The sequence below is a fragment of the Chrysochloris asiatica genome, unplaced genomic scaffold (genome assembly GCF_000296735.1).
Source record: "Chrysochloris asiatica unplaced genomic scaffold, ChrAsi1.0 scaffold00012, whole genome shotgun sequence".
NCBI lineage: Eukaryota > Metazoa > Chordata > Mammalia > Afrosoricida > Chrysochloridae > Chrysochloris > Chrysochloris asiatica.
The window spans coordinates 36,211,901-36,233,426 of record NW_006408530.1 but is presented as its reverse complement, the minus strand read 5'-3'; the positions used below and the strand labels follow the sequence as shown (position 1 = coordinate 36,233,426).

The following is a 21,526-nucleotide window of genomic DNA, read 5'->3' as shown; positions in this document are numbered from 1 at the left end:
GAGCTGATCTTTGAAATTTTCTGTTCAGCTCTTGAACCTCCTCATTTCTTCATTTGCTTTGGCATCTCTACGCTGGAGAGCAAGTTTCAATGTCTCTTCTAACATCCATTTTGACCTTTTCTTTTTTTCTTCTTAATGACTTTTTGCTTTCTTAATGCAGGATGTTCTTCAGTTTGAGTTTGCATATGAGTAATTGATGATCTGTTCCACAGTCTGCCCTGGCCTTGTTTTTACTGATAATATGGATCTTTTCCATTTTCTCTTTCCACAGATGTACTCGATTTGATTTCTGTGTATTCTATCTGGTGAGGTCCTTGTGTATAGTCGCCTCCTATGCTGTCTAAAGAAGGTGTTTGAAATAAACAAATAAGTGATTTTGCAGAATTCTATCATGCATTCTCCAGCATCATTTCTATCACCAAGGCCATGTTTTCCAATTACTGATCCTTCCTCTTTGCTCCCAACCTTTGCATTGCAGTCACCAGTAATGATCAATACATCTTGATTGCATGTTTGATCAATTTCAGATTGAAGAAGTTGGTAGAATTCTTCTATTTCATCCTCACTGGCTTTAGTGGTTGGTGCATAAATTTGAATAATAGTGGTATTAACTGGGCTTCCCTGTAGACTCATGGCTATTATCCTATCACAGACAGCATTGTACCTCATGACTGATCTGGGTATGTTCTTTTTGTCAATGAATGCTACACCATTCCTCTTCAATTTGTCATTTCCGGCCTAATAAACCATGTGATTGTCAGATTCAAAATGGCCAGTACCAGTCCATTTCAGCTCACTAATGCCTAAGATATTGATGTTGATGCGTTCCATTTCATTTTTGACAATTTCCAATTTTTTCCAGATTCGTACTTCGCACATTACATCTTCGATTTTCAGTGGATGTATACAGCTGTTTCTCTTCATTTTGAGTTGTGCCCATCAGCAAATGAAGGTCCTGCAGGCTTTATTCCATTTGCTTTATCACGGTCAACTCTACGTTGAGGAGGCAGCTCTTCCCCAGTTGCATTTTGAGTGCCTTCCAACCTGAGGGGCTCATTTTCTAGCACTGTATTTGACAGTGTTTCTCTGCTATTCGTAAGGTTTTCAGTGACTGAATATTTGGAAGTAGTTCATCACTCTTTTTTCCTATCTGTCTTCATCTGGAAGCTTATCTGAAACCTGTCCACCATAGGTGACCCTGCTGGTATATAAAATACCGGTGGCATAGCTTTCAGAATCACAGCAACTCCCAAGCCACCACTGTACGTCAAATAAAAGGCAATAATAATGAAATTTTAAAAAAAGATGTTGAGCCAGTTTACTTGCAGACTTCCTGTATATGAGGAGACTTCAGGAAGTTCTTAGAAATAATTCATTATCTTGTAATCCAATTTCCATTAACATTTTGAAGTCCCTTCATAGATATGAATATAGATAACTTGGGAATTTCTTCAAAATTTTGCATTGACTCAGTGTTATGAATTGGTCATTTTACAGTATAATGTGCACAAGGGCTAATGATACTCAAAGCTGGGTTATTGTATTTATGGATTCCTTCAAGTGTTTTTGCAATTATATAAAATCATGTAATGTGGCCAGATATTTTCATAAACATAGTAAATAAACACTTATAGTAAACATTTCTATAGGACTTCTCCTAATATTGATATCTTCACTTTTGTTTTGCTATAGATAGAAACAGAAGAATATGCTTAAGCTTCACTTGGAATATTTATAGTAAATTAACCATTATTGTGTCTAAACTGGGATTAGAGACTTAAAAGAGTCAGTGAAAGCTCTGAAGTTTTCAGAGTAAAAAATAAATTTCAGTGTAAAAAATGAATTTCAGTGCTATTTTATATACATGTCATTGGATGTAACCTAATCCCAACAAACCAAACCCTTGGCTGTTAAGTCAGTTCTGACTCACAGTAACCCTCTAGTACAGAGTAGAACTGCCCTATAGGATTTCTACGATTGTAACATGATGGCACTATAGGATAGGCACTGGACTGCCAAATGCAAGGTCAGCAATTCAAATCCACCAGTTGTTCCAAGGGAGAAAGTTGGGGTTTTTCTGCTCATGTAAAGATTAACAGCCTTGGAATTCCTACATAGGGTCGCTATGAGTGGGAATCGACTCAGGGACACTGGGTTTGGTATTTTGGTTTTAATTTTCATGAAAGCAGACTGCCACATTGTTTCTCCTGTGGAGTGTCTGGTGGCTTCAAACTGCTGACCTATCAGTTACAGCAGAGTGCTTTAACCATTGTGCTACTAGGACCCCTTAACCACTCCAGGGTTGCTCCATATGAGCTTTTAAGATAAAAATTTATTCTGAGCATGTTAAAACTAGGTAATACAGTACCATTATTATTACCTTTAAGATTTTTCAATTTTACAGTTTGATTTCTCATACTCATTTTATAACCCATGTTTCTCTAACTCCTACCTAAATCTCTAACTGATCAGTATATTCTGTGTGGATCTAAAGAAATCTTTGAGAGTTTTGATATAATAATACATATATAATAGAAATAATTTAATGGCTCATATATGAAGGTTAGAGTCCTGGTGTGGCACTATGGGTTAATGCGCTAGTCTGCAGAGCTGTTTGAACTGCAAGGTCAGTGGTTCAAGCTCACCGCTGCTCCTCAGAAACCCTATACATGGTCGCTATGGGTTGGAACTGACTTGACAGCACTTGACAACAGTATGAAGGTTGTACTGGTCATTGTGATTCCTGATTACTTTAAATTGGTATCAGGCAGGACTGAATAATATTAATTACATGCTACCTAATTTTCAAAGAAGACTTGAGATGGCTTGTAATAAAAGCATCTGTACATTAAAAATTAAAACAGGGAAAAGATAAGAGCCAAATTAAAAGGGTTAGTGGATTAGGGAGGGAGCTGGCTGTGGAAGGGAACGATTATGGTGGGAACTTTCATTTAAATGAAGAAGGCTGCTCAGGTGAGCACACTTCATATCCAGGCACACTGGCAGGCAAGGCAAAAAGGGGTTATACAGCTTTTTGTCGCTGTGTGCCGTTGGTTCAGTTTTGACTCCTAGTGACCTTGTGTATGGTTTCTGAGAGCATCTAGTGGGTTTGAACTGCTGACTTTGAGGTAGGCAGCCCAGTGCTTATCCTTTAGTGCCACACCAGGACTCTTATATAGCTTGTTGTTGTTGTTAAATGCTGTTAAATTGGTTCTGATTCATAGCGACCCTATACAGGATTTCAAAGGATTGTTGCCTGGTAGGTTTCACCCACTAACCTTGCAGTTAACAGTCCAATGCTTATCCTAGAGTGCCACACCAGGACTCCATCTTTGTTGTTGTTAAGTGCCATTGAGTCAGTTCCCACTTATAGTGACCCTATGTAGGATTTCCTCAGAGCAGCTGGTGGGTTTGAACTGCCAACCTTGTGGTTTGCAGTCCATTGCTGATCCCACAGGGCTACACCAGGAGAACTCAATGTGTTGCCTATTAAAAGAAGTATCTCACTTCATTGGATAAAGCAAAACATTTTCCTAACTCAGAACTTATGAGAAATTTTTTACTTAGTTTCTTATGTAATAAGAAATGTCAGGTTTATAAACATATGTGTAGATAATGTTAATGCCATTGAGTTGGTTATGACTCATAGCACCCCTGTATAGAGTTTCTGAGTTTGAACCACTAATCGTATAGTTCAAACTATTCTTGCAGTCCAGTGCTTGTCCTACAGTACCACACATAATTGTCTTTTTAAAAAAAAAAAATCATTGTTAAATAAATCTTATTAGTCTTTAGTGAAGACATTGTTGTGGAAGTCAGATTAATAATATAGTCCAAATATATAACCTTTACAAATCAAGCTTAATAGTAAAATCTTAAGGTCTACAACAGTGCTGTTCAATAGACATACAACATGAGCCTCAAATGTAAGCCAAGTGTGTAATTTTAAGTGTTTTAGTATCTGTGGTTTAAAACAAAAGTAAAAAGAAACAGATTAAGTTAATTCTAATACGAGATTAATTCCTCTGTGTTAAAAAAATTGTGAAATGTAAGCCAAGTGTGTAATTTTAAGTGTTTTAGTATCTGTGGTTTAAAACAAAAGTAAAAAGAAACAGATTAAGTTAATTCTAATACGAGATTAATTTCTCTGTGTTAAAAAAATTGTGCCAATGTTATCAGTATAAAAATTATTGATGTGGGAGTTAGATTTCTCTTTCTGGTGCTAAAATCTATAAAATCCATTATTATTATTTTTGTTCAATTTGGGCTAGCCACCTTTCAGCTACTGCATATGGCTAGTGCTAGTATGTTGGATACCTAAATAGTGAAACAAAATTCACTGCCATCAAGTCAATTCCAACTCATAGCTACCCTATGCTGTTGTTGTTGTTGTTAAGTGCTGATGAGTTGGTTTTGAACTATAGTGACCCTGTATAGGGTTTCCGAGACTGTAAATCTTTACCGGAGCAGAAAGCCTCATCTTTCTCCCACAGAACTGCTGGTAGGTTAGAACCTCTGACCTTGAGGTTAGTAGCCCAACCCATAACCACTATGCTACCAGAGCTCCTGCTCTGTAGGGTTTCTAAGACTAAATCTTTATGTGAGCATACAGCCAAATCTTTCCCCTAGGGAGGAGCTGGTGGCTTTAAATTGCTGACCTTGAAGTTAGCAGCCTAGTGCATAACCCACCACACCACCAGGGCTCTTCACATTTATTGGATTATTGTTAATTGCCATCGAGTCAATTCTAGCCCCTGTGTAGGGTTTCTAACGAGCAGCTGGTAAGCTTGAACCGCCAACCTTGCAGTTCAAACAGCTTTGCAGTCTGGTGCATTAACCCACAGTGTCACACCAGGACTCATTGGATAGTGCAGGCTAAAAGGAGTTAAAGATTACTGTGTTTTCCCATGGTTGTTGAGTACAGTTTGTTTCAGTAGGGCTTCCAAACTCAGTATCAAACCCACTGCCATTGAGTTGATCCTGACTCATAGAGGACAGGGCTGCCCTGTAGGGCTTCCAAGGTTGTAATCTTTATGGAAGCAGACTGGCAAACATCTTTCTCCTGCAGAGACACATGTGGGCTCTAACCACCAACCTTTCAGTTTTCAGCTGAGCACTTTAACCCGTGTGTCACCAGTGCTTCCTCTCATTAGGGTTTATATTGTATAATTTTTGTCCTATAAAATATAATCTAGGTGATACTGGCTTTACTGAAAATATCTTTTATAACAATTTTTAAACTCGTTATCATTCATGAAGTATTATATAAATTACATGCTAGAAATGAGCTAATTATGTTTTAAGTGGTTGTCCTCAACTCTCGAAAAATAGTGGGAAACGTTATAAGGATACTTTTCTATTAGAAGTTAACTGTGATCTTCTGTGATGAGTGTGCCTTGGGTTGGAGAGCCAGAAAGTTGAGTTTGGGAGTTTTGAGTTTTTCTGAAAAGAGGTTGTAGCTCATCATGAGTTCCTAGCATCTCTGAAAGCCTGCCATCTCAGTTGTCTGTTTTATTGCTTTGTCTTTCATTAGCAGTGACCAATGGAATTGTTTGGAAAGTGAGCATGATATCTAATTATTGAAATAGTAAGTGCCAAATTACCCTATCCATGTTATTTGTGGGAGAGCACGGTGGCTCCAAACGGTAAGCATTGGACTGAAAACCACAAGGTTCGCAGCTCAAGCCTGTCAGCTGCTCCGTAGGAGAAAGATGAGGCTCTCTGCTCCCAAGAAGATGTAAAGTGTGAGAAATCCTATGTTTGTTGTTAAGTGCCGTTGAGTCAGTTCTGACTCATAGCAACCTTGTTTAGGGTGGATTTTCGAGGAGCAGCTCGTGGATTTGAACCACCATCTTGTTGTTCAAACCTACCTTGAGGTCTACTGCTTATCCTACCCAGTCACACCAGGACTCCCAGAAACCCTATACAGGGTTGCAGTGAGTCAGAATGGACTTGATGGCACTTAGCAATAACAACAGCACATTATCTATTCTTGCAGAAAATCACCAGGAGATAATTCAGGGTAGATACTCCTACTCTATTTAAACACTTCAGCTCCAGGCAGCTTGGGCTCCTGTTCTATGTTTGATATTGCCCATCTTGTCAACTGCTGCCTCTCTTTCTTGTTTTACATAAGGAAGTGCCAGTATCTAGGAAGTCAGAGGACCGCAGACATAATGGAAACCATTTTGACAGTATCATTCTGGCTTTAGCTTTGAGTGTAGGACAGATGGGATGGAGATTGCTAGGCTCTCAAAGATTTTTAACTTGTAGTAATGCTCTGAGATCATGTAACTATGTAGCTTCTTTGAAATTCAAATAGTAATAATAATTATCCTCACTTAACTACAAATTCTGAGGTTAAGAGGTGTCTTTCTTAATGAGACAAGTTATTCTTCAGTGGAATATGATTATCCCTTTAATCTGTATAAGTACAAAAACAGACTAGCAATTAATTTACTTTGATTACTTCTTTGTACAGTTTTCCAAAGCCAGATTGTTCAAGGATGTAGAATAACAGCAGTTCTTTTACCTAGTGAGTGAGAACATCAGTGATTGTAATCACTTTGGAAAAGAGTTTGGCATTATCTAATAAAGTTGAGAACGTATGTTCTTAGGACCCAGCAGTCCATTTCTTAGCATATATGCTCATGATACGCATGCTCACATGTATGAGGAGGTATGTGCTGGACTGTTGATAGCAGCATTGTTTGAAATAGCACCGTAAGTGTCCAACAACAGAAAATGAATGTGTAGTATGCATTAGAATACACTGTAACAGTGAAAGTAAATGCATTTTGGACACATACACACACATATCAGACTTTTTCAAAAGGCGGTCTTATTTCTTTTTCCATAAATCAAGGTAGTAAAGAACATGAGCAGAAGAAAAGAAATGGAGGAAAAATCATCATAGTTGGGAAACTTCTATCAGTGTGTCCAAGTCATGGAAACACTTTGGTTTGGGTCACCAAACTGGATAGTAGAGAAACAATCACAATTAGTAAACTTAAAATTTTCATAGACCAGTTCTGAGTTACTATTGATCTAGCTAGTTAGCATCTATCTGTCCACCCCATAGACGTTTTCTTGTATAGATTTCTCATCATAAAATATTTACCCATATAAGACATATTTCAATGTTTAAGCAGTTCCTAAAAATTTATATTTTATTTAGATAAACTTAATAGAGCACTAGAGCTACTTGGATAAAGCAAATTTTAATGTTGATATGAGAATTGATTTTACTAATCTAAAAATCCAAAACATGAATTTTTAATCAACTATTATTATTAATTTTTTTAAGGGAAGTGGGATAGCAAAGCCTTTTTATAAATTAGTTTGTCCTTTTTGGGCACCAGTAATTTTTCATTATATAAAAAACTTTTAAAACCTTTTATAAGACTATAGAAGTAGCAAAAGAAGGGGAATGTAAATTATAATAACAAATATGCCATTCATTAGGTTTCATTGTTTTTCCTTTTTCTTCAGTGGTTTTTGGCAAATTTGTCATATCAAGAAGCACTTTCAGATACACAAGTTGCTATTGTTAATATTTTGTCTTCAACTTCTGGTAAGAATTTGTCTTCAAAACCTATTTTATAAACAGAACTATTTCTGATACACACACAAGCATGCATATACATACTTTTATCTGTTATAAACTGTTTTATCAGTTCTACTATGCAGTAGTATATTGTCACTGCTTCATAATGTTTATAGTTTCATGCCATGTTCTGTGTGACTTACATTCCTGCAGATACTTTAAGTATTTCTTATACAATAATATAAAATTTTATATGGCGGTTCTCTTATTGCACTTGTCTTCACATATGCTTTATGGAAATGTTTTTCTAAACCCTGTGGCTAAATGTAATACTTACTTCAGAACTATAATTTGCCTTATGAAAGATGTTTTATTTTTAAAATTGAATCACCTTCCAAATCCAGAAGATAAAAAGAAGTATTTTTGAAGTTGTAAAAATATCCTTAACACACTGGCTAGATTTTGATGAGATCAGAATGCCATTTTGAATGCTGGACATAACTCACTTATTAGCTTAAAATAAATAGAATTGACTTTATATTGTTAAAATAAGCATAGTTTAGTTTCAAAGTTGTTTTCATAATCTCCCAAAATGTCAGCCTAGGTAAGGTCAGACTTAGTCTGTAGTTCTTTAAAAGTGACAAAATATAGTTCAAAAGGTAGCTTTATGAGAGGGCTTCAAAATGTGTATGGAAAAATTTCATTATCTTTGAATCCCATCTTTCCATGAACTTTCTGAAGCCCTCTCATATTTACTTATTTAAGCTACCAAGTTGATAGTAAGTATTTTTGACAGTATTTAAGCTAATACACTTTTTTTTAAATCCTCTTTTCCCCATAGGACTTTTTACCTTAATTCTTGCTGCAGTGTTTCCAAGTAACAGTGGAGATAGATTTACCCTTTCTAAACTGTTAGCTGTAATTTTAAGGTAAGAATATAGTTCAATAACTAGTTTATGCTACTTAAAACGATATTTGAGACATTTTTGACAGTGCTACAGGATGGTTTATATTATGATATATAGACGAAGTAAGATGTAGATGAAAGATTTTAAATGGACGTCATGCTCCTCAGCACTCACCTCTGCTACGTGTGGTGGACTGGTTTTCCACGCCTTCCTTGTTAGGGTGGCACAGAAAGGACTCTGGCAGCTTTGGTTCCTACTCCCACGATGGCAGACTTACTAAGGGCTACACTAGCATGTTAGATTCTACCTGCCAACTTAATTCTCATAGTCTTCTTAATTTTTGTTTCCATTCCGAAGATAAATTTCCCTTTTTGTTTGTAGTTTGGTTTCTAAAATCATATTCTATACATAAAAATTTAGCAGTCTCCTGATTGTCTCAGCCTCTAGTGTGTTATTTTTAAAAGTCCTCAATTCAGTTCACCTTTTTTTAAATCACCAAGTAGCATCAGTATTGTAAATAAGTGTACTTTAATCTTTTGTTTTTATTTAATGTTTTGTGTTTGCCATGTCTTCCCTTTTGTTGTTGTTAAGTGCTGTCCAATTGCTTCTGACACATAGTGACCCCATATAGGATTACTGAAGAGCAACTGGTGGATTTGAACAGCCAACCTTACTGCTAGCTGCCCAGTTCTTATCCTACAGTGCCACACCAGGACTTCTTGTCTTCCCTTGTTGTTAAGTGCTGTTGAGTCAGTTACAACTCATAGCGACCCTGTATAGGGTTTTTGAGGAGCGACTGGCAAATTTGAACCTCCAGTCTTGCAGTTCAAACTGACCTTGAGGTAGAGTGCTTATACTATGGTTCCACACCAGGACTCCCTTACTGGATTGTAAATGCCTGGGATACCAAAGCCTTGCTTGTGTTACCACAAAGACCTAGCATAGGGCTGTGCCCATAGATAGAAAAAATATGCTGGTTTTATAGAGTGATTGTTTTTATGTGAGAAAGAAGAAATCAGAGAAGGTAGCAGAATGCTTTAGTAGAGAAAGTGTAGTGTTTTTTAGCTATCAGAGGTAGGTTTGAATGAACTCCCTGTTCTTCATCCCTGGGCAATTCCCTTAAATTCTCTGAGAGGGGCTCCTAGTTGAAAAAGTAGGTAGTTATTTCTATTTTGAAGTTTTAAAGTTGAAAGTAATGCATATTGAGTGGCTGTTTTAGAGGCTGGTATATGGCAGTCATACAAATGGTAGTTCTTATTAGGTGGTTTTTCTCTAAGTTACAAGGCTAAGTTGACCATGGTAATTCCAATGGACAAACTAGACGAGGTAAATAATTTACCATGTGGACTTTAAGGCCACTATTCATTCTTTTGTGTGCTAATGTTCTGACTGAGTATGTTTTTGCACTAGAAATATACTATATTTGTATTAGGGAAAGAAATGAGGTTTTATTCATCTTCATTCAAAATTTGTGCTTATTTCTAACTTCTCTTTGCAGTATCTTAATAAAGAAGGAAATGATTGTAAACTGGTGATCTTGCAACTATTTCCCTTCTAATTAAAGTAGGTCATGGTATGGTGCTGTAGGACAAGTACTGGCTGTTAACTGAAAGGTCAGTGGTTCAAACCCACCAGCTGCTCCTTGGAAACCCTATACAGGGTTGCTATGAGTTGGAACTGACTTAATGACGCTTAATAACAACAGAACAGATGTCAGCAAAGTTTGGTGGGCCTATTTTTATTAACAAATTTTTATTGAAACACAGCCTTTCTTGTTCCTTTACACATTGTCTATGGATAGTTTAGTGCTTCAATGTCAGACTGAGATGTGACAGAGACCATATAGCCTACAAGTATAAAATAAATACTATCCGCGGTTTTAAAGAAAAATGTTTGACCCATTGTCTAGAAAAATGGTTATTTAGAAAATATTTTTACGAAAGTATATGTTCTTAAGAAAACTGGCCTTGTACAATGAAATTCTATTTCTGAGGTTATAAAAATAATGTAACAACTGCCTGGTAGCAACAGTTTTTGTCTGTCTGATAAGCCAAGAAATCGCATTTTATCAGTTGATAGACAAATTAGCATAAAGTGTTTACAAGTGTGGCCTTTAACCAGACAACCTGGAATCTAATCCTGCCGCTGTCATTACTAGTTTTGGGATCCTGGGCAGGTTCTTATCTCTCAGTACCTAAGTTTCCTTGTTTGCAAATTGAGGATAATAATAGAATTTATTTTATAAACTCATTGTAAGGATAAATGATTTAAAATTTCTGAAGTGCTTGTAACAGTATCTGTTATACAATAAGTACTCAGTATGTGGCACTGTAGGATAAGCACTGGATCGCAAGTCAGTTTGAATCTTAAGGTCTGCAGTTCAAACTCACCAGCCGCTCCTTGGAAACCTTATACATGGTTGCTATGAATTGGAACCAACTTGATGGTATATTATTATTATTGCTGCTTTTTTTATTGTATACATTGCTGTTGTTGTTAATTGTCATCGAGTCGATTCTGACCCATAGCAACCCTGTATAGGGTTCCCAAGGAGCGACTGGTGAGCTTGAACCGCTAACATTGCAATTCAGACCAACTTTGCAGTCTAGTACATTAACACACAGCACCATACCAGAACTCCATCGTATATATTAAATAAAGTTAAAATCTTAGAATTTTTATAAGAATATGACTGGTCATGTGATATAATATGATGCAAAGTTTCTATATGTTGTAAGTGCTCAATAAAATAATAATTGAATCTGAATTTCAACAGTGAGTTTCTACAGAAAATTATGTTAACTTATTGTATGGCCATAAGGACAGGCTATGATTTGTGACAGTATAATGCCAGAACAATGGGTGTTTATCTTCATATTCCTAGGTGAGAGAACTAGATTGATTTTTTTTTTTTTTTTTAGTTAGAGATACTTCATCTGCTTGAAAAGATACATACATCTTCTAAGATGCATATAAGTAGAAAGACAATGTAAGTTTTTCTGATAATAGGAACCAAATGCGATTTGTTCATTGGTATGAACCATATTAGGTGCTCAATAAATAATTAAAACAATTCTTTTAATTCTCAGCATCCTTAGCACAGTCTTATTTTTACTCATTTAAATAATAGGATTATTTTGTTATTGTTTAGTACCTTCATATCAGTTCCTACTCATCGCAACCTTGTATAAGGTTATAGGGATAGCAGTCCAGTGATTATCCTACAGTGCCACACCAGGACTTCATGGGATTAACTGGACTGCTAACCATAAGGTTGGCAGTTAAAACCCACCAGCTACTCCTGGGAAACCCCTATCATGGTCAGTATGAGTTGGAACTGACTCAATGGCACTTAACAACAACAAACAAGTTGTACTGTTCATTTGGGTTTTGCCCAGAAACAAGAACGGTGCCATTCTAGGTGTGTATGCATTTACATTATGTACGTGGGCATTAGAAAGACTGGAAGGGTAGTGACATGCTTTCCCAGGTGAGAGGCAGTAGCTAGCATAGGGGGAGGAACACTGGACTCTGGAAGCAGGCGGCCGGGTCCACATCCCAGCTGTGCAATCTTGGTCAGGTCATTTCACCTCTTTAAGCGTTGGTTTTCTTGGGTATAGAATGGGAATGACAGTGATTACATCTTCCTGATAAGGAGGTAAACAAATGATTTGCTACAAGTATAGCACTCTATGGAGTCCTGGTGTGGCACTGTGGGTTAATGCGCCAGACTACAAAGCCGTTTGAACTGCAAGGTTGGCAGTTCAAGCTCACCAGCTGCTCCTTGGAAACCCTGCACAGGGTTGCTATGGGTTGGAATCGCCTCAATGGCACTTAACAACAACAGTAGCACGCTATAGGAGCGTGGTGGCTCTATATAATAAGCACTGGAATGCGAACTACAAGGTCCACAGTTTGAGCCCGCCAACCTCTCCTCAGGAGAAAGATGAGGCTTTCTGCTCCAGGAAGCCTCAGAAACCCTACACAGGGTCACTGTGAGTAGAAATTGACTTGATGGCAGTGTGTTTGGTTCTTTTGAGTAGCACTTAGAATATAATAGTACGTGACACATGCTGCTTAGTTATTATTCATTACATCACTAAATTCTTGGACAGTTTTACCTAAAGTTGAGATTAGGCATTATTATTTGTAAATGCTTTTTATGATTATACTTTAAGGAATTTATTCTTTTGCTTATTAGTAATGACTGTTATTCTCATAGCATTGGAGGTGTTGTGCTGGTAAACCTGTCAGGATCTGAAAAATCTGCTGGAAGAAATACAATAGGTATGTACCTGATTTGGCATTCCCTTTGCTAGAGTACAGGCAGTGCCTGGGCTGCTAGTGAGTGTCCTACCTGTGTCGGTATGAATTTGTAGGTCATTTAGAACAGATGTATATGGTTCTTACTTAGCCTTACCTTAGAGCTGGAAGGCAGGAAGCCTTTTGAAGGATTTAAAAGCTGTAAGTGAAGGTGATTGGGATGAAGGATTTGTTGCAAGTAGGGATTGGTTCAATCATTTTAGAGTGAGGGCAATTTGCATAACCATGAAGCAGGCTTCAAACTGGTGAACACAGTTGAAATTGGTTTGTGTTCACTGCCTGCTCAAAAATACAGAACAAACCACACTGCTTTGAATGCCTGTGGCTTCCCCAGCTCTTTCACTGGCCTCTTCCAATACTCACATTCCAAGTGTGGTGTGCCTTGGAGTCCACTCTGACTCTTAGCCACCCTGTGTAGGGTTTCCGAGGCTGGAAATCTTTACAGGAACAAAAAGCCTCATTGTTCTCCTGTGGAATGGTTGGTAGTTTTGAACTGCTGACCTTTAGGCTAGCAGTCCAACTTTCAACTACTACGGTACATTCCAGGGCTAAACACCTATAATTTTTCCATTTCTGGTTACCATAACAAATCACCCAAATTGTAAAAATCCTCATCTGTTCCTGTTTCACTTCATTGGCCATGACAGAATGGTTGGGAACGTCTCGAAGCCCAGCTTAAAGGGCAGGGGAACCATCGTGTATGCACCCATTCCTCCTCACCCCCACCCCTGTCCAGTACTCACTCAGCCCTCCCCACAGGGCAAACCAGGGTCAACTTTAACAGATAGTTGTTAAGTGCCATTGAGTCTGTTTGGGACTCTTATCAGCTCTGTATAGGATTTTTGAAGCTTTAAATCTTTACAGGATCAGAAAGCCTGGTAGAGTGACTGGCAGGCTTCAACTGTGGACCTTGTTTGCAGTCCAGTGCTTATTGTATGGAGCCACTACACTCCTTAACAAACTAGCAGAATATTTTTATCCTCTCTGTTGTATTATAGAAAAAAATTAAAATTTTTAAATAAAATTCCCATATAGCCTTCTTCTAGATTTTCCAAATGTTAGCATCTTTCATAACTATAGTATTGTTAAGAGCCATCAAGTCAGTTCTAACTCATAGTGACCCTGTGTAGTGTTACCAAGGAGTGGCTGGTGAGTGTGAACCATTAATTTTGCAGTTAATGGTTCAGTGCTTATTGTATAGTGCCACATCAGGACTCCCAACTGCAATGTTTTTGTTGTTTGCTGACAAGTCAGTTCCTAATCATAGTGACCTTATATAACAGGAGTGGGGAACTTCTGGCCAAAGTACTGTAATAAAGCCTGTGACATCTTTGATCTGGCCCTGCCAAGGCAATCACAGTTCTACCCATCACATTATAGCAGGCTAAGTTTTAAGTTGATAACTTTGTATGGTCTATGAATAATGTTTTAAATATCCAGAAAAAAGGTTCCCCACCCCTGCTATATAAGATTTCTGAGGAGCTACCAGTGGATTTGAACTGTTAACTTGCGTTTAACAGCCAGTGCTTATCCTACAGTATCACACAAAGACTCCAGGAGTTAAAATATATACAATACCATTGTGTAGTCTCCACCACTCAGCTGTCTGTCATACTGTGGTGGCTTGTGAGTTGCTATGAGTCTGGAAGCTATGCCACGGGTATTTTAAATACCAGCAGGGTCACCCACGGTGGACAGGTTTTAGATGAGCTTCCAGACAAAGACAGACTACAAAAGAGAGATGAACAACTTCCAAATATTTAGTCATTGAAAACCTTATGAATAGCAGAGAAACAGATATAGTGCTGGAAAATACGCCCCTCAGGTAGGAAGGAACTTAAAATGTGACTGGGGAAGAGCTGCCTTCTCAAGGTAGAGTTGACCTTGAAGTGAATGGAGTAAAGCCCATGGGAATACAGCCCTTGGGACCTTTATTTGTTGATGGGGCACAATGCAAAATGAAGAGAAACTGTTGTAAACATCCATTAATGATCGGAACATGGAATGTATTAAGTATGAATCTAGGAAAATTAGAAATTGTCAGAAATGAAATGGAACACATAAACATCGGTATTGTAGGCATTATTGAACTGAAATGGACTGGAATTTGACTGAAGAAAAAATTTAAGCCTTGACTTTCGTTATTCATGGATGCTGTGGGAAAATTATTGAATGATGCGGAAAGCATCAAAAGAAGATGGAAGGAAAAAGAGTAACCTGATAAAGTTTGATGAACTTGACTTACACCTATAGATGCAGTAGCTCAAAAGAGGGAACAAATCTTTACAGTGAGGATGATTCCCACCCCCTCCATACACAAGGTAGACAGGGATGGGCAACTGGAACATTGGCTACCCAAAATGGGGGGCTACAAAGGCAAGAAGTGACTGGCTTACAAGCTTTCAAGAGGGAACCTAGATCTAGAGGGTGTGGAGGAAGGTAGAATCTCCACTGAGTAGTATTCAATCTGACTGGGTGGGGCTGATGAAAGGAGATGGGGCTATCACTCATGTGGCACAATAGTGAATAATTGTTATCAGGACTGACTGTGAGGGTTAGAAATGTACCCTCCTTTTAAAGCAAAAGGAGGGTATTGGTTAACTTTGCAGTCCAGGAGCAGAGGTCCCTAGGACCATCAAGGGAGAAGAGTGGAGTGCGGGACCCTACCAAGACAAACAGTGATGCCAGAGATGGAGGCAGAGATGATGATATGGAGAGATGGAGTGGCTGTATACTCTAGACCCAGAGAGGGAGAAGGGCTGTGTGCTGACGACCAGGGGGCAGGCTTGCAGGGTATACCGTTTGGTTGGTTGTTGATGCATGGAGGGGATTGTAACCATGGCAATGAAATGACATACGATAGGATGAATGTAAAGCGAATGTTCTCCCATGTAAACTATCACATAATTCACAATAAAACATTAAAGAAAAAAAAAAGAATGCAATATTAGGGTCCTGGAGCCCTTGTATTCTGTACCAAAGAGAAGGAAAAGAACCAGAATGAGTGAACGGTTGGAATATCTAACATTAGGAGCCAAGAGATACTGAAAATAAAACCCACTCCTTTCTACTTGGTTCAGACTCATAGTCCTATAGGTAAGCCATAGGATTCCCAAGTCTGAGTCTTCATGGAAAAAGAATGGCAGATAGGTCTGTTTAAAAGAGATGGGGATAAGATTCTTATGATTCAATAGTGAGTAATTGTTACCATAACTAATTGCGACTGTCACAATTGTAAAAGTAGAAGTTTTGTAACAAAAACAGGGGAGTAGTTAACTGTACAGTCTAGAAACAAAGGACCCTAGGGCCATCAAGGGAGAAGAGCACAAATGGAATGCAAGATCTTATCCAGAGAAGCAGTCACACCAGAGATGGAAGCAGAGATGGGGACATGGAGAGAAGGAGCAGCTGAGGACTCTAGATTCATGGGAAGACAGGGACTAATAGCTGGCAACCAGGAGGCAGACTTGCAGAATGTGCCCTTTGGTGGTGTAATTATTATATATTATGTCTGAGTGTTTTTTTGTTTTTTTTTTAAGAGCTAAAGTGAATAGAGAGAAACACTATTAACTGATGGTACTTGGAGGGGATTATAATCATTGTAATGAAACAAGATGTACGATTTGTTAAATATAAAACTGATTATCAGCCCTTTAAACTTTCACTCAACTCACAATAAAAACCTTAAAAAAAAAAAAAGATGGAATACACAGAGTCACTGTACCAAAAGGAAATGGTCAATGTTCAACCGTCTCAAGAGGTAGCATAGGATCAAGAGCCAGTGATACTGAAGGAAGAAGTCCAAGGTGCATTGAAGGAATTGGCAAAGAACAAGGCACCAGGAGTTGATGGAATAAAGTTGAAATCTTTCAACAAAGTGAGGTGGCACTAGAGGCATTCATTCACTCATCTATGCCAAGAAATTTGGGACACAACTATCTGGCCAACTGATTGGAAGAGATCCGTATTTGTGCTCATTCCAAACAGAGGTGACCCAATGGAATGTGGAAATCATCGGACAATAACTTTGATATCCCATGCAAATAAATGGTTGCAACCATAGAGACAGAGAACTTCCAGAGGTTCTAGCCAGATTTAGAAGAGGCCGTGAAACAAGGGATATCATAGCTGATGTCCGATTGATCTTGGCTGAAAGCAGAGAATATCAGAAAGATTTTCACTTGTGCTTTATTGACCACACAAAGGCCTTCGGTTTTGTGAATCATGACAAGCTATGGACAACATTGTGAAGTGTGAGTATTCTGGAACACTTAATTGTGCTCATGAGGAAAGTGTAAATAGAAGCAGTTGTTTGAACAGAACATGGGAACACTTAATGATTTAAAATTAAGAAAGGTGTGCCAACAGGGTTGTATTCTTTCACCATACTTATTCAACCTGTATGGTGAGCAAGTAATCCTAGAAGCTGGGTTGTATGGGAAAAAAAAACAAAACATGGCATCAGGATTGGAGGAAGGCTCATTAACAACCTGCGATATGCAGATGATACAACCTTGCTTGCTGAATGTGAGAACTTAAATGCTTACTGATGAAGAGAACAGTAGAGACCATAGCCTTCAATATGGATTTCATTTCAATGTAAAGAAAACAAAATTCCTCACCACTGGACCAATAAACAACATTCTTAGCAATGGAGAAAAGATTGAAGTTGTCAAGGGCTTATTTTTCTTGGATCAACTATCAACACTCATGGAAGCAACAGTCAAGAAATCAAACGACGTATTGCATTAGGCAAATCTGCTGCACAAGACCTTTTTATAGTGTTGAAGAGCAAAGATGTCAGCTTGAGGACTAAGGTGCGCCTGACCCAAGCGAAGGTAGTTTCTGTAACCTCATATGCATGCAAAGTTGGACAGTGAATAAGGAAGATCATAGGAGAATTTATGCATTTGAGTTATGGTGTTGGAGGAGAATATTCAAAGTACCATGGGCTGCCAAAAGAACAAACAGATCTCTGTTGGAAGAAGTGCATCCAGAGTGCTTCTTGGAGGTCAGGATGGCCAAACTTTGTCTCTTATAAATCGGACATATTGTGAGGAGGGACCAGTCACTGGAGAAGGATATCATGTTTGGTAAGGTGGAGGACCAGAGAAAAAGAGGAAGACCCCCAGTGAGATGGATTGGCAAAGTGGCAGCATCAGTGGCCTCAAGCATGGCAACAATTATGAGACTGGCCCAGGACTGGACGGTGTTTCGTTCTGTTGTACATAGTATTGCTATGAATGGGTGCCAACTCAATGGCACCTAACAACAATAACAACAACATTGTGTAATCTGTAGACCCTTCTCAGATTTTACCATTTTCCCTCTAGTATTCTGTTTCTGGTTCAGTATCACTTATATTTAGTTGTCATGTGTCTTTAGTTTCTTTCCATGTGGAACTGTTCTTCAGTTTTTATTTTTTAAAGTTTTATGACCTTGACGGTTTTCAAATACTGTCCAGTTTTTTTGTAGAATGGCTCTCAATTTGGGCCTATTTGATATTTCCTTATTAAATTCAAGTTATACATTTTTCAGTAAGAATAACATAGAAGTCTTGGTCAGTATATTAGAAAGTGCATAATGTTGATTTGTAATATTACTAGTGATGTTAACATTATCACTTGGTGAACGTGGTCTGCCAGGATTCTCCTGTGTAGTGTTACGAATTTTTCTCTAAGTAGTGAATATTTTATTCATAATGGCTCTGTGGGTTACATGCTAGACTGCAAAGTCAGTTTGTATTCCAAGGTGGGCAGTTCAAGGTCACCAGCTGTTCCTCAGAAACCCTGTACAGGGTTGCTATAGATCAGAACCAACTTGATGTCACCTATTTTTATCATACTTTTAGTCACCATTTTAACATTACTGTTGCTATGTGCCTGAAATATTTAACACTGATGTGAGCACCTAGTTTTTGGATTTAACGAAAACAAAGCTAATTGGAGTCCAGCTTAATGATTTCCCTCTGGATAATTCCTTTAGATACTTGAAATTTATTAAATAGAACATTTTCTTCTAAGCTATTCCTAATTGTTGCCTAGTGAGCTATGCCTTGAACTACCATACCACTTTCTCCACCAGAGCAGCTTTGTGTATATATTTGTGTATGCAGGTGAGGTTCCCCCGTTTTTGGTTTTTTTTTCTAAGTTTAAAGTAATAAATCTGATTTAGTAAAACATTGGTCATATGCCTAACTGATTAAAGCATTAAATATGGTCAATTAGAAGACAACATATTGTTTGCTTTTATCTTTTAGAACAATTTTAGATTTGCAGAAGATTTGCAATGAAGCATAGAGAACTTCTATATCTATAACTTCTCCCGTCTCCACCTATACATACTTACATACCCACTCCCAATTTTTTTGATAGCAACTTGTATTAGTGTGACATTATTTGTTATAAGTGTTGAACCAGTTTTGATACGATATTAACTAAAGTCTGTATTTACATTATAGTACACTTCTGTGTACAGTTTTGTCAAAAGCATAGTATCTGTATCCACCATTACTGTATCATACACAGTAGTATGATACGGTCCTAAAAATGTATTTAGTTGTTTTAAATTTTTTTTGAGAGGAAACAATGGTGAACTAAAGAGAGCTAGTTCTTGTTATTCATATACTGTGAACCCAGAATTATGTTAGATATTGTTGAACATGTTGTTGTTAAGTGCTTTCGAGTCAGTTCCAACTCATAGCTACGCTTTATAGAGTTTCGAAGAGCAACTGGTGAGCTTGAACTGCTGACTTTGCAGTTAAAAACACTCTTGCATTAACCCTCAGTGCCACATTAGAAAGTATAAATTTTGTGTTTAAAGCTTTATGTTTATAATTTTATTCAGTATATGAAGTTTACAAAGTGCGCAACTGGAGGATAAAATAATAGTGTATGTAACTGTAGTAGTGATGATATTGTCTAAAAGAGAAGACAAGTGAAGACAGACTTTCAGCATTGCAAGTGGGACTTTAACAGAGCTTAAAAATTTGAATGATAATGGTGAAATATATATAAAGACATGATATATAGAGAGTGTCACTGTCCAGGGGTTGGGGGGAACTATATAAACAATATTTAGAGATGGAAGGAAGAATTGTAAAGTTGCAGTGTCAAGTATCAAAATTGTGTTTGTAGGGAAAAATAGGAAGTATACTTTCAAAAATTTAAAAACCTGTCTTACACATATATGTGATACATGAGCATTTGGCTAGAGCGTTGAGGTGACTGTTTTTGCATTTATTTGTATATGCATTAAATGCCTCCCTATATTCCTGGAGAACATAGATGGGGTGGATTATATCTTACCCTTTCTATTTTTGTATATGCACTGCTTAGAATAGTATCTGTTGCATAATTAGATTTAAAATGAGTGTATGTTGAATGAGCTAGTGAATGAAATTCTTTAAATCATAATTTTGACTTTTAGGTTCCATTTGGTCTCTTGTGGGAGCCATGCTGTATGCTGTCTATATTGTTATGATCAAGAGAAAAGTAGACAGAGAAGATAAGTTGGACATTCCAATGTTCTTTGGTAAGAATATGTTTAACTTGTAAGGCTGTTCACTCTGAATGATTAACCTAGTCTTTTCTGTTTGATTTGGGGAGGATGAGCAAAGTCTTTTGCTCCCCATTATGATTCTTTTTTTTAAAAAAAATAGGAGTTTAGGGCTGAAATAAACCTTTAAAGACTTGAAGTCTAGTTTCTATACTTCTTTCTTTCCCTGCCCTGCGTATGCAGTTCCTTTGAAAGAATGCCCATCCCCCAGTGTGAATTTGAGAAAGAAGCTCCTAACAGCTTTTTTGCAGCAGTATTTTCAAATCATGAGTCAGGTATTTGTCATTGACATGACAGAAGTCTGCTATTATTAGCATGTGAGAGAATAATTGCCCTACTACAGTTTGTCATGTTTTGAATTGTTTGAAGCATAACCCACTGTCATCAGGTCACCCTACAGGACAGTGTGGAACTCCTCCATAGGGGCTACAAAGCTATACATCTATATGGAAACAAAGCCTCATTTTTCTCCCTTGGAGCATCTGGTAGGTTTGAACACTTAACCTACTGTGCCACCAGGGCTCCTATCTGAAACCGCCTCCAAATTATTTGGATTGTTTTTGTTGTTAAGTGCTGTTGAGTTGATTTCCACTTGTAGTGACTCTGTATAGGGCTTTCCAGGCTGTAAATCTTTGCAGAAGCAGAAAAACCTCGTCTTTCTCTTACAGCGTCTTCTCTTACAGAGCAACTGGTGGGTGTGAACTACTGACTTTGTGGTTTTCAGTCCAGTGTTTATCCTATAGAGCCACTGTGTTCCCTATTACACACATACTATATGCGCTAGACCACAAGGTTGGTGTGAACCGCAAGGTCAGTTGTTCGAAACTACCAGCAGTTCCGTGGAAGAAAGAGGAGGCTTTCTCCTCCCTTGAAGATTTACAGCCTTGGAACCCCTATACAGGGTTGCTTTGAATCAGAACCGACGTGGTAGCCTGCAAGACCACCACTATGTTGAGTCTTGATGTGGTTCTCTAGGGTAAGTACTGGACTGCAGGGTCAATTTGAACCACAATATTGGTGCTTCAACCCACTATCTGCTCCTCAGAAACCCTGTATAATGTCGCTATAGGTTGGAACTGACTTAACTGACTCAACAGCTCATCAGGAACCTTGTAAAGGATCACTACAAGTTGGAACCCGCTCCACTCGATGGCACTTAACTTGTAACTCGATGACACAAAAGATTCATGGA

General features: G+C 37.9%; 1 protein-coding gene across 1 annotated transcript in view; it reads left to right on the top strand.

Moving 5' to 3' along the window:
- Positions 1-21,526, top strand: part of SLC35F5 (solute carrier family 35, member F5) — a 65,415-nt gene that overhangs the window by 18,171 nt on the left and 25,718 nt on the right. Inside the window, exons 8-11 of the mRNA XM_006834589.1 lie at positions 7,492-7,573; positions 8,388-8,475; positions 12,677-12,741; positions 20,206-20,310. Of these exons, the coding sequence (XP_006834652.1) occupies positions 7,492-7,573; positions 8,388-8,475; positions 12,677-12,741; positions 20,206-20,310 (340 nt within the window). The remainder of the gene's footprint in view (positions 1-7,491; positions 7,574-8,387; positions 8,476-12,676; positions 12,742-20,205; positions 20,311-21,526) is intronic.